This window comes from Aspergillus brunneoviolaceus (assembly GCF_003184695.1).
Source record: "Aspergillus brunneoviolaceus CBS 621.78 unplaced genomic scaffold BO95scaffold_58, whole genome shotgun sequence".
Lineage (NCBI taxonomy): Eukaryota > Fungi > Ascomycota > Eurotiomycetes > Eurotiales > Aspergillaceae > Aspergillus > Aspergillus brunneoviolaceus.
The window spans coordinates 246311-262653 of NW_020290788.1; the positions used below are offsets into that span (position 1 = coordinate 246311).

General features: G+C 47.7%; 7 protein-coding genes across 7 annotated transcripts; 3 read left to right on the top strand and 4 right to left on the bottom strand.

Moving 5' to 3' along the window:
• Positions 1–416: 416 nt before the first annotated feature.
• On the top strand, positions 417–2003 carry BO95DRAFT_475477 (nucleoside deaminase). The gene is made up of 5 exons (XM_025589861.1): positions 417–703; positions 762–866; positions 1013–1221; positions 1274–1371; positions 1427–2003. The coding sequence occupies exons 1-5, from the start codon at positions 641–643 to the stop codon at positions 1516–1518; spliced, it is 567 nt and encodes a 188-aa protein (XP_025439531.1). The 5' UTR covers positions 417–640; the 3' UTR covers positions 1519–2003.
• On the bottom strand, positions 1497–2634 carry BO95DRAFT_395071 (putative NADH-ubiquinone oxidoreductase 21 kDa subunit). The gene is made up of 5 exons (XM_025583710.1): positions 2493–2634; positions 2410–2426; positions 2150–2355; positions 1887–2089; positions 1497–1803 (listed from the first exon to the last, which is right to left on the bottom strand). The coding sequence occupies exons 1-5, from the start codon at positions 2550–2552 to the stop codon at positions 1735–1737; spliced, it is 555 nt and encodes a 184-aa protein (XP_025439532.1). The 5' UTR covers positions 2553–2634; the 3' UTR covers positions 1497–1734.
• A 1258-nt stretch (positions 2635–3892) lies between these two features.
• Positions 3893–4439, top strand: BO95DRAFT_340553 (Chromosome segregation in meiosis protein 3; the record flags this gene model as incomplete). Its single annotated transcript, XM_025581959.1, has 3 exons — positions 3893–4065; positions 4124–4202; positions 4260–4439. Coding segments are annotated over 3 exons (432 nt in total), but the record flags the coding sequence as incomplete, so codon positions are not given.
• Positions 4440–4969: 530 nt separating this feature from the next.
• On the bottom strand, positions 4970–6587 carry BO95DRAFT_369477 (RCC1 domain-containing protein; the record flags this gene model as incomplete). Its single annotated transcript, XM_025582870.1, has 2 exons — positions 4970–5833; positions 5883–6587. The coding sequence occupies 2 exons, from the start codon at positions 6585–6587 to the stop codon at positions 4970–4972; spliced, it is 1569 nt and encodes a 522-aa protein (XP_025439534.1).
• Positions 6588–7500: 913 nt separating this feature from the next.
• On the bottom strand, positions 7501–9787 carry BO95DRAFT_445443 (RibD family protein). Its single transcript, XM_025587152.1, has one exon. The coding sequence runs from the start codon at positions 9549–9551 to the stop codon at positions 7650–7652; it is 1902 nt and encodes a 633-aa protein (XP_025439535.1). The 5' UTR covers positions 9552–9787; the 3' UTR covers positions 7501–7649.
• Positions 9788–9941: 154 nt separating this feature from the next.
• On the bottom strand, positions 9942–13672 carry nic96 (linker nucleoporin NIC96). Its single transcript, XM_025591841.1, has 6 exons — positions 13611–13672; positions 13035–13546; positions 12313–12964; positions 11284–12265; positions 10481–11226; positions 9942–10403 (listed from the first exon to the last, which is right to left on the bottom strand). Exons 2-6 carry the CDS (start codon positions 13469–13471, stop codon positions 10077–10079), a joined length of 3144 nt encoding a protein of 1047 aa, XP_025439536.1. The 5' UTR covers positions 13472–13546; positions 13611–13672; the 3' UTR covers positions 9942–10076.
• Positions 13673–13930: 258 nt separating this feature from the next.
• On the top strand, positions 13931–14400 carry BO95DRAFT_369496 (cytochrome c oxidase assembly protein COX16; the record flags this gene model as incomplete). Its single annotated transcript, XM_025582871.1, has 2 exons — positions 13931–14254; positions 14320–14400. 2 exons carry the CDS (start codon positions 13931–13933, stop codon positions 14398–14400), a joined length of 405 nt encoding a protein of 134 aa, XP_025439537.1.
• Between the last annotated feature and the right edge of the window lie 1943 nt (positions 14401–16343).

The following is a 16343-nucleotide window of genomic DNA, read 5'->3' on the forward strand; positions in this document are numbered from 1 at the left end:
TTGTTATTCGTGTTCGATCCGATAATCACATAATCACCCAAGGCGGCGGGCAGAATCATAGATTTCCATACATTTCCACTTGGACTACCGAATACCTCGCCTTCATTGGAGTTCAGAATTTTCTTAGGCACTTGCTGCTTTAGGGCCTGTCATTTCGAGGTCAGAAGCTCTCTGTTGATGCAAGTCCCAAAGCAAAGGACGACGACTGACTTTTTACATGTGCTATACTTCGTACTTACTCATACTCGTCTATGGTTACTAGTTACCCCAGCCCCGAGGCACTGTACTATTTATTGTTCGTGTATACATTAAAGTGGGGCACTGCGCCATCGCGTGCGGTAGTCCTGATAAGATAATTGAATACATGTTGAAAGCAGAACTAAGCTGTAGTTACCGTAGAATGTTAAAATTGTGGAGATGACTCCGTTGCACCTCAGCTTGGAGTTACTTGACTAAAAATCGATTGAGCCCAGAAGAAATTTGCCAATTTCATCACCGTTGCGATCCCTGGCAATTCATGCAAGTCAAACTAGCACATTGATACGCTATAGTTTTCAGGTGCTGAAAATTTCCTCTCCTTGGGCTCTCCTCCAGTACACTTCTGCCAACTGCCTCACATTCATTAAACCCGGGAATCGTCATGGCAGTGCCTGCTCGCATGGACTCACGTCATGCGTACTTTATGAAGCAGGCATTAATAATGGTATATGTGGATACCAATATCGCTATAGAACAATAGCAAACTAATGTGTTTTCTTTAGGGTGAAAAAGCACTTGAGACAGGCGAGACGCCGGTAGGATGCGTCCTTGTTTATAACAACAAAATCGTCGGTTCAGGGATGAATGATACCAACAAATCCATGAATGTAGGTTAATGCCTAGGCGCGGTAAGCCTAAAGAGCACTATTCATAGTTATGGGTGTCTTGGAATGTAATTTCACTACTATAATGGTTTCTCTTACAGATACTGCCTGAATGAGCCCAACGTCCGATTTTAGCTGATGAAACACAGGGCACAAGACATGCTGAATTCATCGCCATCGAGCAAATGCTTGAAAATCACCCTAGAACGCTTCTTCATTCGACAGACCTATATGTGACTGTTGAACCGTGCATTATGTGTGCTTCTGCTTTGAGGCAATATCAGATTCGTACCGTTTATTTTGGCTGCGGAAATGACAGGTTCGGAGGGACCGGGAGCATTCTCTCGCTGCATTCTGAGTTCGTTTCCACCCCTGTAACAATTTCTTGCCACTAATATATCGCTCATTAGCCTCTCGATAGACCCACCGTATGTGGTACATGGGGGGCTATTTCGGGAAGAAGCTATAATGCTACTTCGGCGCTTCTACATACAAGAAAATGAAAATGGTATGCACGAGTCCGGTCATTAGCAGTCATTTAAGTCTCGCTGACTGCAGCCCAGCTCCCAAGCCTCGGCCTAAGAAACACCGTGAGCTCAAGACGAGCTTTCAGAATAGCGTACCGGGCAGTCAATCTTCGAGCCCAACTATCTGAAGTATGGAATACCAGCTCATATTATGCCCTCGTATCCTGCAGCAGAAATTCCCAGCTGTATGGATTGACCCAATAAAGGCAAGCTGTTGAAGAGGGTTTCACATTGCGCTAGAATATAAATACGTATACAACAGGTTTCGCGGCGACAGAAGAAACAAGGGCATATCTAATGTTTGTACTATTCATTCCCCCAGATATTCAGAGCGAGCGATACGGCTATTTCAGGCGTTCCGCTTCGAGCTCCCGTTCCGCTTGTTGATAATATTTGGCGGTGTCGACGCCATGCTATCAAAGGGTCAGCGTTCGAGTTTCGAGATGCCTAGACTCCGCCAATTCACCAGGCTTGCGTGCATATGTGATATACTTACTTGATCGTGGTTGACAATATTGATCCATGGAATGACATGGCTGAAAAGCTGGGCATAACGCGAGTTTCTAGCAGCAACACCCTGCAAGTATGGAGAAACCTGAGAAGTTCCGTACAACGGTTCCCCCTTTTTAACCTTGTCTACCATTTCTCTCATATCCATCTCGACTTCCCGTGAGTTTTCCGTGAAACCATAGAAGCGATCTACAACGGCAAATTAGCATCCGTAATGGCACTTTTCCCCAGCTGCGGTGCGAAACTCACTGCAAGATCGTTGGTAAAAGATATGTAGACCTCCAACGAGACCGATTGCTGTTGCTAGTCGCATGACAGGAGCGAAGCCGCCTCTGCCGACATGGGACGGGCTCACCCTCTCCATGATCCAGAAAGCAAGTGGAGAAGCAGCAGCCAGTCCACCTGCTACAGCATAATCAGAGGGTCTTGCATAACCGACGACTCGTCTCAAATGCCTGAGTTCCAGTGTGAGATTCTGCGATCATCAATGATTGAAGGCGGGTCCATACGGGTCGGAATCAATTAGCTATGGAGAATCAGTTAGTGCCAATTGTCCATTGAATTGACTTGCTGAGATATCTTAAAAACATACCGGATAGTCGGTGTTGGCCCGCTTTGGGGGGACAAACGTTGCCTTGTGATCGGTAGCCATGATCGTTTGGCGTGGCCAGAAGAAGGTGTGTAATAATCGTGCTTTGGGGATTGGCTTCTGCCGCAATGAAGTTGGAACTCAGAGGGAGTCTTGCCAAGCAAGCCCACCGCCTTACCTGCTGGAGTCTAGTTAACTAGTTAGCGATTAGCACATGACTTAGTCATCACCAAATATACTTCAGTGGACCACCTGGGATACCGCACTTAATGTACTGTACCAATGATAATGTATGTATGGAGTACAGGATATTTTGTAGTACTAATACATTGGAAGAAGCCCTGAGTCTGCAATACATATCCTTCCCGGCCACGAATTTCACAACTCATAATAAATTTCAAAGATTGTTCAAAATCCAACAAAAATCTTTGATCAGGGTTTGAGATAAATATATTAGTTATTGCACACGGCTAAACTATACTATCTAATCTCATCAGCAATTATTCTGTTCTTTTGGTGTTTAAAAAGCATTTGTAATTTATCACAAGCTGTGAATTTTGTGGCGAGGGAGGGTATAGCTTTCCTAGTTTTCTACGCCTTATACTATTATATGTGAGTTTAATCAAGACGAGTATATTAGTATTAATTCAGACTCTAAGGGTCCTAATGAAAAGAATAAGAAAGATGCTTTAAGAAAGAATGATTCTTTCAGCTATAAACAAAAGATTGTAATATTGCCCAGTATTAAGTATTACAATATTCCAATCACAGTACTGGTAGCTTTGATAATTACTATGAATACTGGCTGTAATTATAATACCACAGTAGTGGTGCTAAACCATCTGTAATAGCCAGTAGAGGTTTTAAATTCTTATCTTTTAGTTAAACTGTTACTGTATGTAGATATAAATAAATAGATAAGATCATTTGATATTATTATACACCCTAATAGTTCAATAAACAGAATGAAAACAAAGCTTCTTAAACAAGAATCCTAATAGTAGTATTTTTAAATGTCCGATAGTTCCTAATATAAGATTACAATCACTACAGGACTTGTATTTCAATTACATTGCCGATACAGTGTTTATAATATTCATTTATTGGTCTGCAATGAGTAAATCGCCCAGCAACTTACTTGCCTCATTGGTCACATACGCGTCCCGAGCTTGCAGATCGCGTCGCCGCGTACAAAATCGCTTATACTAACTAGCAGGAAAACAACAACTTACTCGATATTTCGATCAAGATAACCTAGTCCTGCCCACCTAAACTTCGCCGATTTTCTTTTCTGACTTGCCACTCTACGACCTCAGTGTATTGTTTTTCTTTCGTCATCTCCAGAGTTGAGGAGCGCCTGGAATATGGAAACTACAACAGAACCACTTGATGCACTAACAAGCCATGACGATTCCTTGTTTGACTATGACGCCGGCCTTGATGCGGCATGGCAACAGCCTCAAATGAACATCACTGTAAGGTCTAATAACGAGGACCCAACGCCTATTCTAGGGGTGGACGATAAGGTCCAAGTTAGCAAGCACCGGCGATTTGTTGCGAAACTAGATGAGAGCAGGTAAGGCCGGTGATCACACTTCATTAGAGCCCGAAATGCTTACTTATGCATCGCCTAGATTGCTCTCGCAATCCGGGATACCAAAGCTACGCCGCACGTCCAGGCAGAGGCTGAGACTGAAGGGCAAAGGGCACGAGGTCTATGACCACCAACATCGGCATCACTTCTCTCCGACTGCTAATTTCATGGAACAGTTTTCTGACGTCGCCCGGCTTTTGAACTTCTACCAATTATGGCTTGACGATTTATATCCTCGTGCCAAATTCGCTGATGGTCTGGCCATGATCGAAAAACTTGGACACTCTAAGCGCTTGCAGACGATGAGAAGGGAGTGGATTGATGAAGAGAAGCCGAAAGCGCTGACGGCTGATATAAACCAGCAAGTCCTCGATGATCTTAGTGCAGACATGGACCCTGCGACTACGGTAGAAACATCCGATACAGCATTAGGCGGAACGATTTCTGGGTCTAGACGCGGGTACATAATGTTCGACCTGGCACAACTACATGCGCCAACTCCAGAGTCAAACAAACAGATACCAGGAAGTTGCGTAGCGGATGATACCCCTGAAGATGACGAGTTGGATGTCCTTCTACGAGAATTTGAAGATGGAAACCATGGCGCCTAGGTCTCTGTTCTGCCTGCTTGTTGGCACCCGAAGTCGGATATTTAGATATCACCGAGATTCGAGACGCATAGGCGTTAATTTTAACCCAAGGACTTGTGTTTGATACAGATGACGATGCTCTTGAGCACAAATCCCAAATGAGAAAGGGAAGAGTCGATTTACATACCGTGCGTAGAGATCTCGTGTATTGAAAGCAGCCGTATAATATGTGACAGCCAGAAGATTGCAAGTGTACAAAGTCAGGCTGATATGAGCACTGCCGGACTCGAACCAAACTACAGCTCTTGTGGAAGGCCGTGCGAATTCGAAGCTGATAATAACATCACAGGTTCGGTGAATACAGAGAATTGGCCCCCCGCGCCCGCCCAGGTCAGCCTCTTTCCCCGGATAGCAGTGTTTTCGACAACAGTTGCTACCTCAATGTCATCCTGTGTCCCTTGGCCAGTTTGATAAGTAGCGGAAAACCCCCACGACCAAGGATGGCCATCGCTATCAATGGCTATTGAGTGATCTGAACCCGCAGCCACGGCATTGGCCTTAATTCCAGGCACAGGAGTCGGTACTATAAGGATGCGCGGGCGCCCACGCTCATCCTTGATAACCGCTTCATCCAAGAGTGTGTCAATCCTCAGCCCCGTTTGGTAACCGTCCAATCGTCCCCAAACGAGGCACTGACCGCTCCTAGTGACGGCGAGTGAGTGATGAGCACCACCGCAAAGTTGAGTGACACCTTGGTTTGACAGCGAATCGACAATGGTAGGGTGGACAATAGCAGCATCGTCGTCACCAGCACCGGCTCTGATACCAGTTTCACCAAAACTGTTCAGACCCCAAGCGTAGACTTTGCCAGATTGGTGGACGGCGAAGGAGTGGAAAGCGCCACAAGCAATGTGCACGATGTTTTTAGGTAGACCAAACTCGCGTGGCTGAAGCCCATTTAGCCTATTCCGCTCAATGATACGGCGGCCTAGCTGGTTCTGCTGGCCGGAACCCCACGAGAATACGGCGCCCTTCTCGTTTAGAGCGAGAACGTGATTATCACCACAGACCATGTGCCTGATCTTTTTTAATGAGGGGATATGCGTGGGACTAGCTTGGACTTTGTTATTGGGGTCAAAGCCTAGAATCCCGTCGTTGCTCTTGACAAAGTCAGCTTAATCTGAGCAGTTGGCGCGTGAGCTAACATACCCTAAAAGTTCCCCAACCATAGACCTGACCTTCATCTGTAAGAGCAAAACTAGAGCTATCGCCAGCTGCGACTTCCACAAAAGTAGTACCCACTGGGAAAGCGTCAGAAGGAATAGCAGTAGGAGTCGACTCGTGCGGGTTGAGGCCAGTGTCATTGTCAGAGTCTGAATCCGAGTCACTTTTAGTCTCGTCCACATCCTTGTAGCCGTCCTCCCAGGTGGTATCCCTCCCAAGCGCTCCCTGATCATTGACACCCCATGTCAGGATTTTGTTGTCGTGCGTAAGTGCCACGCAATGCATGCCGCCAACTGCGACTTGTACAACGCCGACCCGGTCTGCTGGCAAATGCGGATTGAGACGAGGCCTCTTTACATCGATGGCGGTTTTCCCCGCTCCAAGACCGAGTTCACCAGAGCTGCCTTCGCCACAAACATACACATTTAGACGGGTGGTGGGAGCACTATTGATGATGATCTTTGGTTTTGGCTTCGGCACCCGAGGTCGGGCTACACGCGCCTTCTTCGGTTCGCGGGTCGGTTTTTCTTCGTCGATATCAGCTTTTCGCTTTCCAGCCTTCGCGGATACGGCTCTGGTCGTTCCTTGGCTAGAACGTCCACTGGATTTGCTAACCTTGGTCTCCCTTGGAGCCCTGGCTGCGTCATCAGTATTAACAGAGTTGTTTGCGGTATTTGGAGCTGTGCTCATTGCTGTTCGTTTCGCCTTGATGGCCGTCATAGCAGCTGCAGTATTCGCTGTCTTCATTTTCTTGCCTTTGCCAGCAGACTTAGATGCACTTTTCTTTGGGGGCATCATTAAGAAAACGCGGCACGAGCTGGTTTATTAAACCCAGTATGGAAAAGGCTATACAAAAGAGGGAGGGAGAGAAATGTTTATACCAAGTAGTACAGAGAGTCGGATGGAAACGATTAGATCGAATGAAAGATAGGCTAGTGCTATACAGTATCTTGGGACAATATCACAGACAACACGCTTTCAATTGAAATGGTTTTCTGTTGAAGAGCTGGGAGCGGGTTTAGAAACTGGGGGATTCCACCCGTGACTGTTGTCATTGTTACTGTTTTTAGCTGAAGGAAACAACAGCCCAATGTAGTTACTGGTACACTAACAACGACGACGACGACAACAACCTAAGTCGGACTAGTCTACGTAGCAAGCAGGGTGCTCAAAGCACTGTACATAAGCAACATATGACTGGTGAGCAAACCAAGAAAGCTTGAAAGAGCAAGTCAACCATACTTCAAGTTTCCTACTTTCTGTAGTCTCCCATCCACAAGGCATGTCAGCGATATGCGAATGTCGGTCAAGTGAACTACAAAGTCGTTCCAGCAACTTCTGTCACTTCATTGTGTGTGAGAAATGACGGTTCTGACAGCAGCGTCTTTGTTTACGCTCTTCTTAACGGTCATGTGCCAAATATGCTTCTTTTCATTATGATCAGGGCTCAAAGATAACTAGCGTGGCTCTCACTCAAACATCTGCATATGCATGTGGCCCCTACCTCTAATGCGCTTGCGAGATGTTATTGATAGCTATCGTATTATCATTATCACTACTACTATTATTGTTATTATGGGCTCAAGGTTTGGATTTAGATGATCTGTTCTATTCATGAACATTAACATTGACTTTATATGTACCGTGCAAAGGGATGTAGTACTGTGTCAACAAGGACGGACCAGGGAGTGGCAGATGAAAGGGGCATAGAGGGAAATAAAGAGAGAATAAGCAGGGAGTAAAAGAGCCTTCTTATCCCTGAATGCGAGAAGTGAGGGGATTCTCTGTGCGGATTCTGCCGCACATAATAACGTTTTGACCCAATGGTGTCCATCTCACATCCTTGGGATTTAATGCCGCGTTCGGCTTTCCTTCTCCGTCGCGCTTAGAGTCTGGACTCACGCTCACTCCACTAGAGCCAAGATAAGTGGGAGCGACAGTCACAACTATGGAATCAATAAAATCGGCATACTCGGGATTTAACAGCTCACTCAAGACAGTTCCTCCGCCTTCAATCATGACGCTCTTGATACCCTCGGATGCCAAAGCGCGCAGAATGGCTTCCCAGCGAAGGCGCCAATCCTGATTGTATTCCATAATTCGAAGAAAGTCACCCCCATAGCCTTTGAGCATCACCAGTTTTTGGGGGTGAATGCGGGCTCCCGGCGATACCACAACCCATGGCGCTTTGCCTTTACCATTCACTGCAGTCCTCAGCATGCGGCACTCGGGATGAATGGGCCATCTACCGGTGGGATCAATCACCACGGGTCGCGGTTGCCACATTCTCCCCAGGCCGCCGTAGCCTCCTGCCCCTTCCAGTCTACAGTTCAAGCCCGGGTTGTCAGCAAGGACCGTCCCAACTCCAATCAAGATAGCATCGTGACGAGATCGCAGATAGTGCGTCATAAGCTTAGCTTCGGGTCCCGATAGCACTGTCTGCATGCCTGGAAGAAGTGAGATTTTAGAGTCCATGGAAGATGCGTAAGATAGGGTGACATGAGGAAATGGGCGCCGCTCATCGTGCTTTGGGAGATAGGGTCCGAGGAACTCCAAGGAGAACTGAGGAAATGAAAGAGTGTCTGGTGGTAACGACGACTTTGGGGTCGTACTCGATAGAACCGGACTGCCGCCGTTGCTTTCACTTCCCCCTTTTCTCACGATTCCATGGCCTTTTTGGTATTCATAGCCATCATGCGGTACAAGTTTCACCTCGGGGTTCTGGATTCTCCACTTTGCTGAAACATTGCGCACATCTGTCACCGTGAGGAATTTGCCACCTGCCTCCTCAAGCTTCGCAGGTGCTTCTTTGAACTTGGTATAGATGGAAGATGGTAAATATCCCTTCACTGCTTCCCTTCGTGCGAACTCCATGAGCCCCGAATTTCGCTTCACCTTGTCGATATAATCGAGGTCATGCGAGTGCACACGGCTACTTCCCGGAGTCCTCGCGATGGTCACAGTTGAATAGGCCCCTTCAAACTTCACTACTTTGATCTGGAAATTGCAAATGCCACCCTCTCGCACCCTTTTCTTTCGGGGCCGTTTTCCTTCGGGCAGAGGCCGTGTCTCTGATGTGCGATGAGTTGGACGTCGCAATCGACACATATAATAGTCCGTAGTACAGTGTCCCTCTTTGCTGGAATTAGACCTTTGTTTTACCCACACGTTATCAATGAACGGCCAGTAAGTCTCAAACTCCTCAAGACTTATCTCTATAGGGTCCTTGCATTCGAACATTACTCGTCGAATCCTGGAAATGTTGGGGGGGTTGTTGATTAGACAGTCACATTTGGGCAAGCCCGAATTTTGCGACGTGGGTGTGTCGCCAGAATTGGTGCTCATCTCTCTTAATGGGAAAATCGTGCTGCTCTGCAACGCGGGGGCGTCGGGGCTCGAAGCGGTCCCATTTTCTCTAGCACTAACAGCTTCAGGCGCAGCTTGACTTCCAAGAATCAGGTTATCTGACACGTTGCTGACTTCCTGACCACCGTGGTCATCCTCTTCACAAGATGTAACCATATTCGCGATTGAGGCCCCTCCCCCTTGATATTCCGCTTGAGCCGAAACTTCATTACTCAACGGCTCATCCTCGAGGCTGGATAGTGTAGACTTCGTAGTCGTGTCAGATGCGTCATCATGATCATGTCCCATGTCGGGCACTGGACTCTCCTCGTCTTAAAGGTTTCGTGAAGAAGGGTGTATGCACAGGGCAATGTTCTTAGGTTGCGCGATGCAGCATATATCCATGATGGAATTGCGAATCACTTAGTGTTGGGTGCAAGATGAAGGCTGATGCGACATTATGCCAGTCCTCTCTCTGGTGTTCATTCACTTTCGAGTATCTGGGATCCAACTGAGAGTTTAGTAGTAGGCTGGTTGCTGCGAGTGAGCGGGTTTGAATGATCGAGGCGGGTCTAGGTCTTGGCGTCTGAGCTTTAGTTGCGGGAAAGCACCGGCGCATGGCTTACTCTGTGGCTAATGAAGTTTGTACGTACTAGGAAAAACAAACATGCGTACCTCACGCTGGCCAAACAATATAAGACGCCAATGTGTATCTTCAGGATCTCTAATCCTATCTGAAAACTACGAGGTGTTCTAAGTCGGCAAAAGCCTAGGAACAAAGGGCAAATGAACATGAAGTGTGCATCCCAGATTCCATGGGCAGAGGGGCACTTCTTAATATGCTCCAATCTCAGCCCCAGCGCGCGCAAGTGTTTCGTACACTTTAGGCGGGAGCTTGTATTTGACCATTCCGGAGAATACCATCAAGTCTTTAGCCATGACAAGCAGCTCCTCAGCTAACCCCTGTCTGATCTCATTCTCGTATGCACTAGAGCCAAGACGGTCACGTTCGTGGCCGATGCAAGTGATGCTCCACATAATGATATGACCGATATTGTGGGAGATTATGGCAGGGAACGACGAAAAAGCTTGAGCAGCACTTCGTACGTAGGGAACAGAGCCTCTTGCCCGTAGCGGAAGCAGGTTAAGGTCATTGATAGCCTACGAATTGTTAGTGTCAGCGCAACAACGACTATGAGAGCTGGTAAACAAGGGCTGATAGTATGGAGGAAACCTACATCAAGGGCAGGAGTCCAATTTCCTGCTTCAACTTCTGCCTTCGCCTCCATCATCCGAAGTAACAACCCGCAGGAGTCACGATTGACTTGTCGGATCCGTTGGTAGTACAGGGCATTGGCGTTGTATAGACCGATCATGTTTTTAGCTAAAACAACCGGATCTTCCACAGCAGTAAGGCTGAGACTACTCCCGGGTTCGAGCGGAGATCCCTGGGTTGAACCATGACTATCACTATGCAAATTAGCCCGGGGTCTCAAAGGTTGCAGCTTCAGCATTGGCCCTCCTAGATCTATGGCGACAGCATCGGAAAGAGCTCGGTTTATGATATCGATGACGCGGTCGTAGTCTTCGGCAAGGTGGTATAAGAGAACCGCATCAGTGGTCAGCCCTTTGTCGTCAGCAATAGCCGCTGCTTGTACCGTTATTGTCTTCAGGAACTCTTCTTGGTCGACAAGTTGGATCAAGCTGATTCGCTGTTCGATCAAACCTTTGATCCTACTTCCGTCACAACGTACATCACCCAACAGCTTAGCAAAATCTCTGGTTTCCAGAATGTATTCTCGCAAAGCCTCGTGACACACAGCTGCTTGAGATTTACCCAAGGAACCGGGCAAGTCGGCATTGAGGCACAGTAAAGAGAAGTAATCGATCGCTGCCTCGACATATGCTGTGCGGAACTGCTTCGTGTAATGCGTGATGAGAAAGGCGAAATTAATCTGTGGGTATTGTTTGACAGTGTAGGACACTATCTTCGTTAATAAAGGAGCCAGCAAGGTAAAACACTCCAAAGTTTGCCACTTACGCAGTCCTTCGCCCGATGTATAAAAATCGGACACGCGGAGTAGGCCATAGTATGCCAAAGCAATGGCAAAGTGTACTGCACTAACCGGAGCATAAGACACAAGATATGAGATAGCTTGCTCAAACATGCCTCCTAAAATCTGCAAGAGGAAAAAGGTTCCGTAACCACCCTGGCTGTCTTGACCTTTGCTAAAGAGCTTCTGGCCAATCTCTGCGATATCGGTCTGGATGTCTTCAAGCCCGAATACATCACCTGCAATCTCCTCCGCACGATCATCTTCTCTGGCCAGGGTAAATTGAAGCCACATCCAATCCTCCACTTGTTGGTTGATGCCGTCTAAGCGTCTATGAGTGAGTTCGCAGCGCCCAATGATCTTGTAGCATGCCATGCGATAAGGATCGACAGTGTTATCGGGGGCATTTCGCGACCGCTGTTGATATTCTCCGTTGATTTTTTGTTGTAGGTCCCTCGGCAACCGCCTGTTCTGGGCATAGGTTGTCATATATGTCACAAATTTGTGATCTAAGGAGCGGAAACCTGGATCTTGGCTAACGTACTCTGCTGCCTCCGTGACGAATCCACAGCGAAGGAGATAGAAGATAAGAATCCAGCAATAATCCTCGCCGACCATTTGCAACTCGGTTCCGTCAGGGGCGAGGTCTCTTCTTGCGGCCCTGAGCCTGATATAAGCCCTGATCTTGTTGACCACGGTTGGGATGCCACCGAGTTGTGCTTCTCGGGGATTTTTCGCAATCGCACCCTCCACATCGATATAGAATTGCTTTTCGAGGTATGACCGTGAGCCCTCAATTATACGATTCTTGAGATTGTTCGCTTTGCGTGAGGTTGGCAATTCATCCAAATAGTCCGAAGAAAATTGTCGCTCCCTCAATGCGGAAGGAGCCGAGATATTCATCGCTTCTGGTGACTCCCCAACAATACTGATTAAGGCTTTATAGCCATCATACATTTGCCGTGGAACCTAACGCAAGTCAGCAATAGATTGAAAATTGGATCGCGCGGACTTACGTCACCACCTGCGCGCTGTTCAACGTCAGAGAAGTTGTATAGAATCGGAAATGTCCGAGATTGGAGTCTGGCCGAATTCAGCAGCTGTACTTTCTCTGCATAGTAGCCTATCTTCTCCCTCAGAAAACGAAGATCAGAAGAGTGACTACCCGGACCGTCGTTGCGCTCCATCGAATCTTCAAATATCTGAAGACCTGCCGCTCCAGTCCCCGGCATTCCAATGACCGATTTATCCAAGCCGGAGCGCCCAAAGACACTCCGACGCGAGGCCGAAGCAGGATCATGGCCAGACGCAGTATTGAACTGCTGTGTCCTTTGGACTGAACGGCCAAACGTACTTTTCCCATCCTTAGCATTGTCGTCTTTGTGTGTTAACCCGAAGTGTTGAAATATTTTTCGCCGCTGGTCTTCCCAATTTAGGTCGAGTTTCTCTTCCAGAAACAGGTCAAAATCTCTTTGCGTGCGGGCAAGGCTTTCCGTTATCATGACTTGACGACCACGCTGCTGTAGGTTCCTTAGGTACTTTTGATTATCAGGATCGAACGTCTCCTGCTCTTTAGGAGTCACCGATAGAGAAGCCTGGGGATCTAGAGCTTTGAGGTCCCGTAGCGCGTGACCAGGAGAGACCCCGGAGGCAGCCAGCATATAGTGACTGAGAGCCATGAGTATGTCATTTGAAATGCAATGAGAGGTGGGGGAGAAGGTGGGGAGAGACAGCTTACGCCCTGCTATTCGCTGCATATTGTTGTCTATTGTTGGACTCTTTGGTACCAAGCTCTCGCGCCTTTTTGCGGATATCATCGAGGCCCAGTTGCAATGTGGGCAACTCGTCGAAATTGCTGTTCAGACCGATCGCGGAGAGAGGCCTCTTTTTGCCGCGCTCGAGTAGGCTATTAAAGAAGGCGGGCTGCGTCTGATTAGACAACTGCGCTGCTTGCGCTACACTAGTCTGTGTTGTATTTTGTCCGAATAAAGAGCTGTGGGTAAGTTGCGGTTGTGCCTGCGGTTGCTTTGCAAACAGGGATCCGCCTGAAGGCGTTTGTGTTGCGGGCGTGTTCCCAAGCATACTTGCTGGGCTGTTCTGCAGTGAATTTGCCGGCTGTGTTGTGGTCCCTACGCCAGCAGCCCCAAATAAGGAGCCTGGGGTCGTGGATGTCATCGAGAGAGCTTCGCTGCCGTCGTAAAATCTATGAGGGAAGGAGCAAAAAGCTTTGAAGGAAGTAGATCCGCGATACTGAAATTGCCATCAGTTTTAAATCCCAGAACTTCGGCTACACTCGGAACTCGAGCCAACATACCAGCGTTCTTCTTCTGGCGGGAAGTTGTTCCTCTTTGGTCACTCTGCTCCGTTGCCTTTCACAACGTGATGTTTATAGCAGACTTCTGGCTGGCGATTGCTAGCTAGGCTTGGTGGAGATGGCGGATTTTCGTTTCGCCGAGGAACCTCTAGCCGCCCAATAACTACTTCCCACAATCTGTCAACGGTACGGCAATCGGTATGTAGACTTACAGCTGCCGCAGCGTCCATGTATTATCCAGAGGCCAATTTGTTTCCGCGTTCCTACCTTGACGACTCAATTGATACCGAAAGTTTGTCATTCTTGAGATTAATATCAGAATGCCCGTCTTCCAAGCCAAGAAATTCCGGCGTGCGACAACCGCCTCATCAACCCTAGGGGAGCGAGTCGGTGCGGCATATAGATCCCGTCTTCCCCGACATCCATTCCTACTGTTTGGCTTTCCCTTCATCATGATCATAGTCGCAGGGTCTTTCGCGTTGACACCGGCTGCCGCTTTGAGATATGAACGTTATGATCGCAAAGTAAAACAACTCAGCCAAGAGGAAGCCTTTAATCTGGGTCTCAAGGGACCGGACGGCGAGGAAGGCATAAAACGAAATCCGCGAAGAAGGATCATTGGAGACGAACGGGAAGAATACTACGTTAGTGATCATCTCCTTGTCACATAGACCTGCAGAAGTACATGACTTGCTGATTTGCATTCAAGAGGCTTATGGCGAAGGACCTTGATGACTGGGAACAAAAACGTGTGCAGCGCTTCAAAGGTGAACCTGATGGCAGGCTTTGAAGCCACTGACCTCAGATTTGAAGAAGTCACGAATCTCAATGCAATCACAACATGTTTGGTAACACCTTGTTATTCCCATGAACTCAGCCATTCTACATCGAGCTCCCAGTCAGCATAAACCCACTTCGTCACAAAAATGGACGTAACCCTTGCACTTTCTTGGCTATCTCATACATGTTAAAAAGCCAGCCAACCATTTCTTGCCTGCTCTCGATGCGTTTGCTCAACGATTACGTGCCAAAAAGTACCCGTGGCAAATGCGGCTTCACAAAAGCCGACCGCAATGAAGCATCAATTACCTGGCCCTCAAGAACACCTTCAATATTGATAGACATCTCGACTCGGCTGTGCCTTGTCAGAATGAAGGGCCTAAATGAGGCGAAGCTAGTGGGCACCAGGAATCCCTCACCTTGAGACTCTGACGACGAGGAATTGAACAGGCTTAACAAGGTGTCGCAGTTGAGACAGGAATCTTATGTTCATCCCCATCTTTGTTTATAAATGGGTTGACCAACAGCCCTATAATTGAGCTTGAAATCCTCCAAACAGTCGCAGAGGTCTCCTTTTGCTTTACTATGTATGTATGGCTGTGGCGACGACGCGCTCATGAACACGACTACATTGTGTTGTCATGCAAAATTAAGAATTCGCCTCGCAAGTCTGATGCGAGAGATCATTTCATTAAATGAAGATGGTCGAGAAGTGCTACACAAAGGACTTCATTACGATTTTTGATAGCACACTCAACATATTTTCATTCTAACATAGTCGACTACAGCTGCTTGGTCCTGTGGGTTCCTCCTTCCCTTTTTCTGACTTTTCTGTCTCTTTCTTCATTTCCCAAGCTGCTATCAGTACGTAGCCACAGTCGCGTGTAGCGAGTATTCTAAACGATGTGGTACAGATCATTGAGCCCCTGTTGAATTCTATTTGCCCACGTAGTAAAGAAATTGAACTTATATCCGATAAACGTGAAATATGTCTTAGGTAAAGTTGGACCAAAGATAGTGGTGGCTGTTTGCACCCCCTTTACATCTTTCTCCCTTTCCTGCTTCACATACAATAAATGCTGCATGCTGAATTTTGACAGCATCGCCACACTTCAGTTGAGTTCCTGGTAGATCAAGAAGATCCAGACCGGCCGCCGCCGCATGGGTTTTGAGTCTTTCTGCACACGTGCCGTCTTCCGACCCTCTGCCACCCACCCTATAACGTCATATCCTAGAGGACAACATCGTTCCCTCCGTTTCCTTTACCCTCCATTCGCTCTTCCGCACAATTCGCTCGGCTGTTGACCCCCGATCCACCCCCCCCCCCCCTTCATGCTCGAACAATGGCAGTGGATCAGTGATATCAGCCAACAGTGACCACCTCCCCTCCCCTTCCCCCACTTTTCCTTGCTCATATTTCCATTGGTCTAGGAACTTAACTGCAGTCGGGCGTGCAATTCCCTCCCCTTTAACTGAGACCTGGTATTCCCCGATTGCGAGGAGTCAAAATTACCTACCTACCTACCTTTACCTTCTGCCGGTCTTCTCGCCCACTTCTCCCCATGGGCTTTGTCTTCCTTTCGCAGACATATCAGCTTGAAAATCTCCGTTACCTCTGTTTAAGCTTCTAATTAATCGCTGCTTCACCAACCCGCTTGTCGGCTTCTCAATTCATATTCAGCTGAAGCCGTAACATTACCGCCTCCTTCCAGAGTTTGCCAGAGTTTGCAGCCAGCCCATCTGGACCCCAGTGGGCATCATCTGCCTTTAACGATCTTATTCGCTCCGCTGCTTCGCCAGTTAAGGGCCAGGCTCTGTACTTCAAGTATCCAGACCTCTAGACAATAACATCAGTCAAGTGTACATTTGCTCGCTGGGTCATATGGTGTGGAGCAACTAGTTGGCAAGTCTGGGTGGCTGGTGTAGGCAACACCACTCCTCGACTAGATTCGA

Bases quoted from the DNA above. Each gene is read 5' to 3' on its own strand.
- BO95DRAFT_475477 (XM_025589861.1), top strand. From the start codon at position 641: ATGGCAGTGCCTGCTCGCATGGACTCACGTCATGCGTACTTTATGAAG. The intron at 704-761 runs GTATATGTGGAT...TGTTTTCTTTAG, and splicing joins TGAAGCAGGCATTAATAATG to GGTGAAAAAGCACTTGAGAC. The intron at 1,372-1,426 runs GTATGCACGAGT...ACTGCAGCCCAG, and splicing joins CATACAAGAAAATGAAAATG to CTCCCAAGCCTCGGCCTAAG.
- BO95DRAFT_395071 (XM_025583710.1), bottom strand. From the start codon at position 2,552: ATGGCTACCGATCACAAGGCAACGTTTGTCCCCCCAAAGCGGGCCAAC. The intron at 2,090-2,149 runs GTGAGTTTCGCA...TTGCCGTTGTAG, and splicing joins CTTTTACCAACGATCTTGCA to ATCGCTTCTATGGTTTCACG. The intron at 1,804-1,886 runs GTAAGTATATCA...ACCCTTTGATAG, and splicing joins ATATTGTCAACCACGATCAA to CATGGCGTCGACACCGCCAA.
- BO95DRAFT_445443 (XM_025587152.1), bottom strand. From the start codon at position 9,551: ATGGGACATGATCATGATGACGCATCTGACACGACTACGAAGTCTACA.
- nic96 (XM_025591841.1), bottom strand. From the start codon at position 13,471: ATGACATCCACGACCCCAGGCTCCTTATTTGGGGCTGCTGGCGTAGGG. The intron at 12,266-12,312 runs GTAAGTCCGCGC...GACTTGCGTTAG, and splicing joins AACAGCGCGCAGGTGGTGAC to GTTCCACGGCAAATGTATGA. The intron at 10,404-10,480 runs GTAGGTTTCCTC...AACAATTCGTAG, and splicing joins ATTGGACTCCTGCCCTTGAT to GCTATCAATGACCTTAACCT.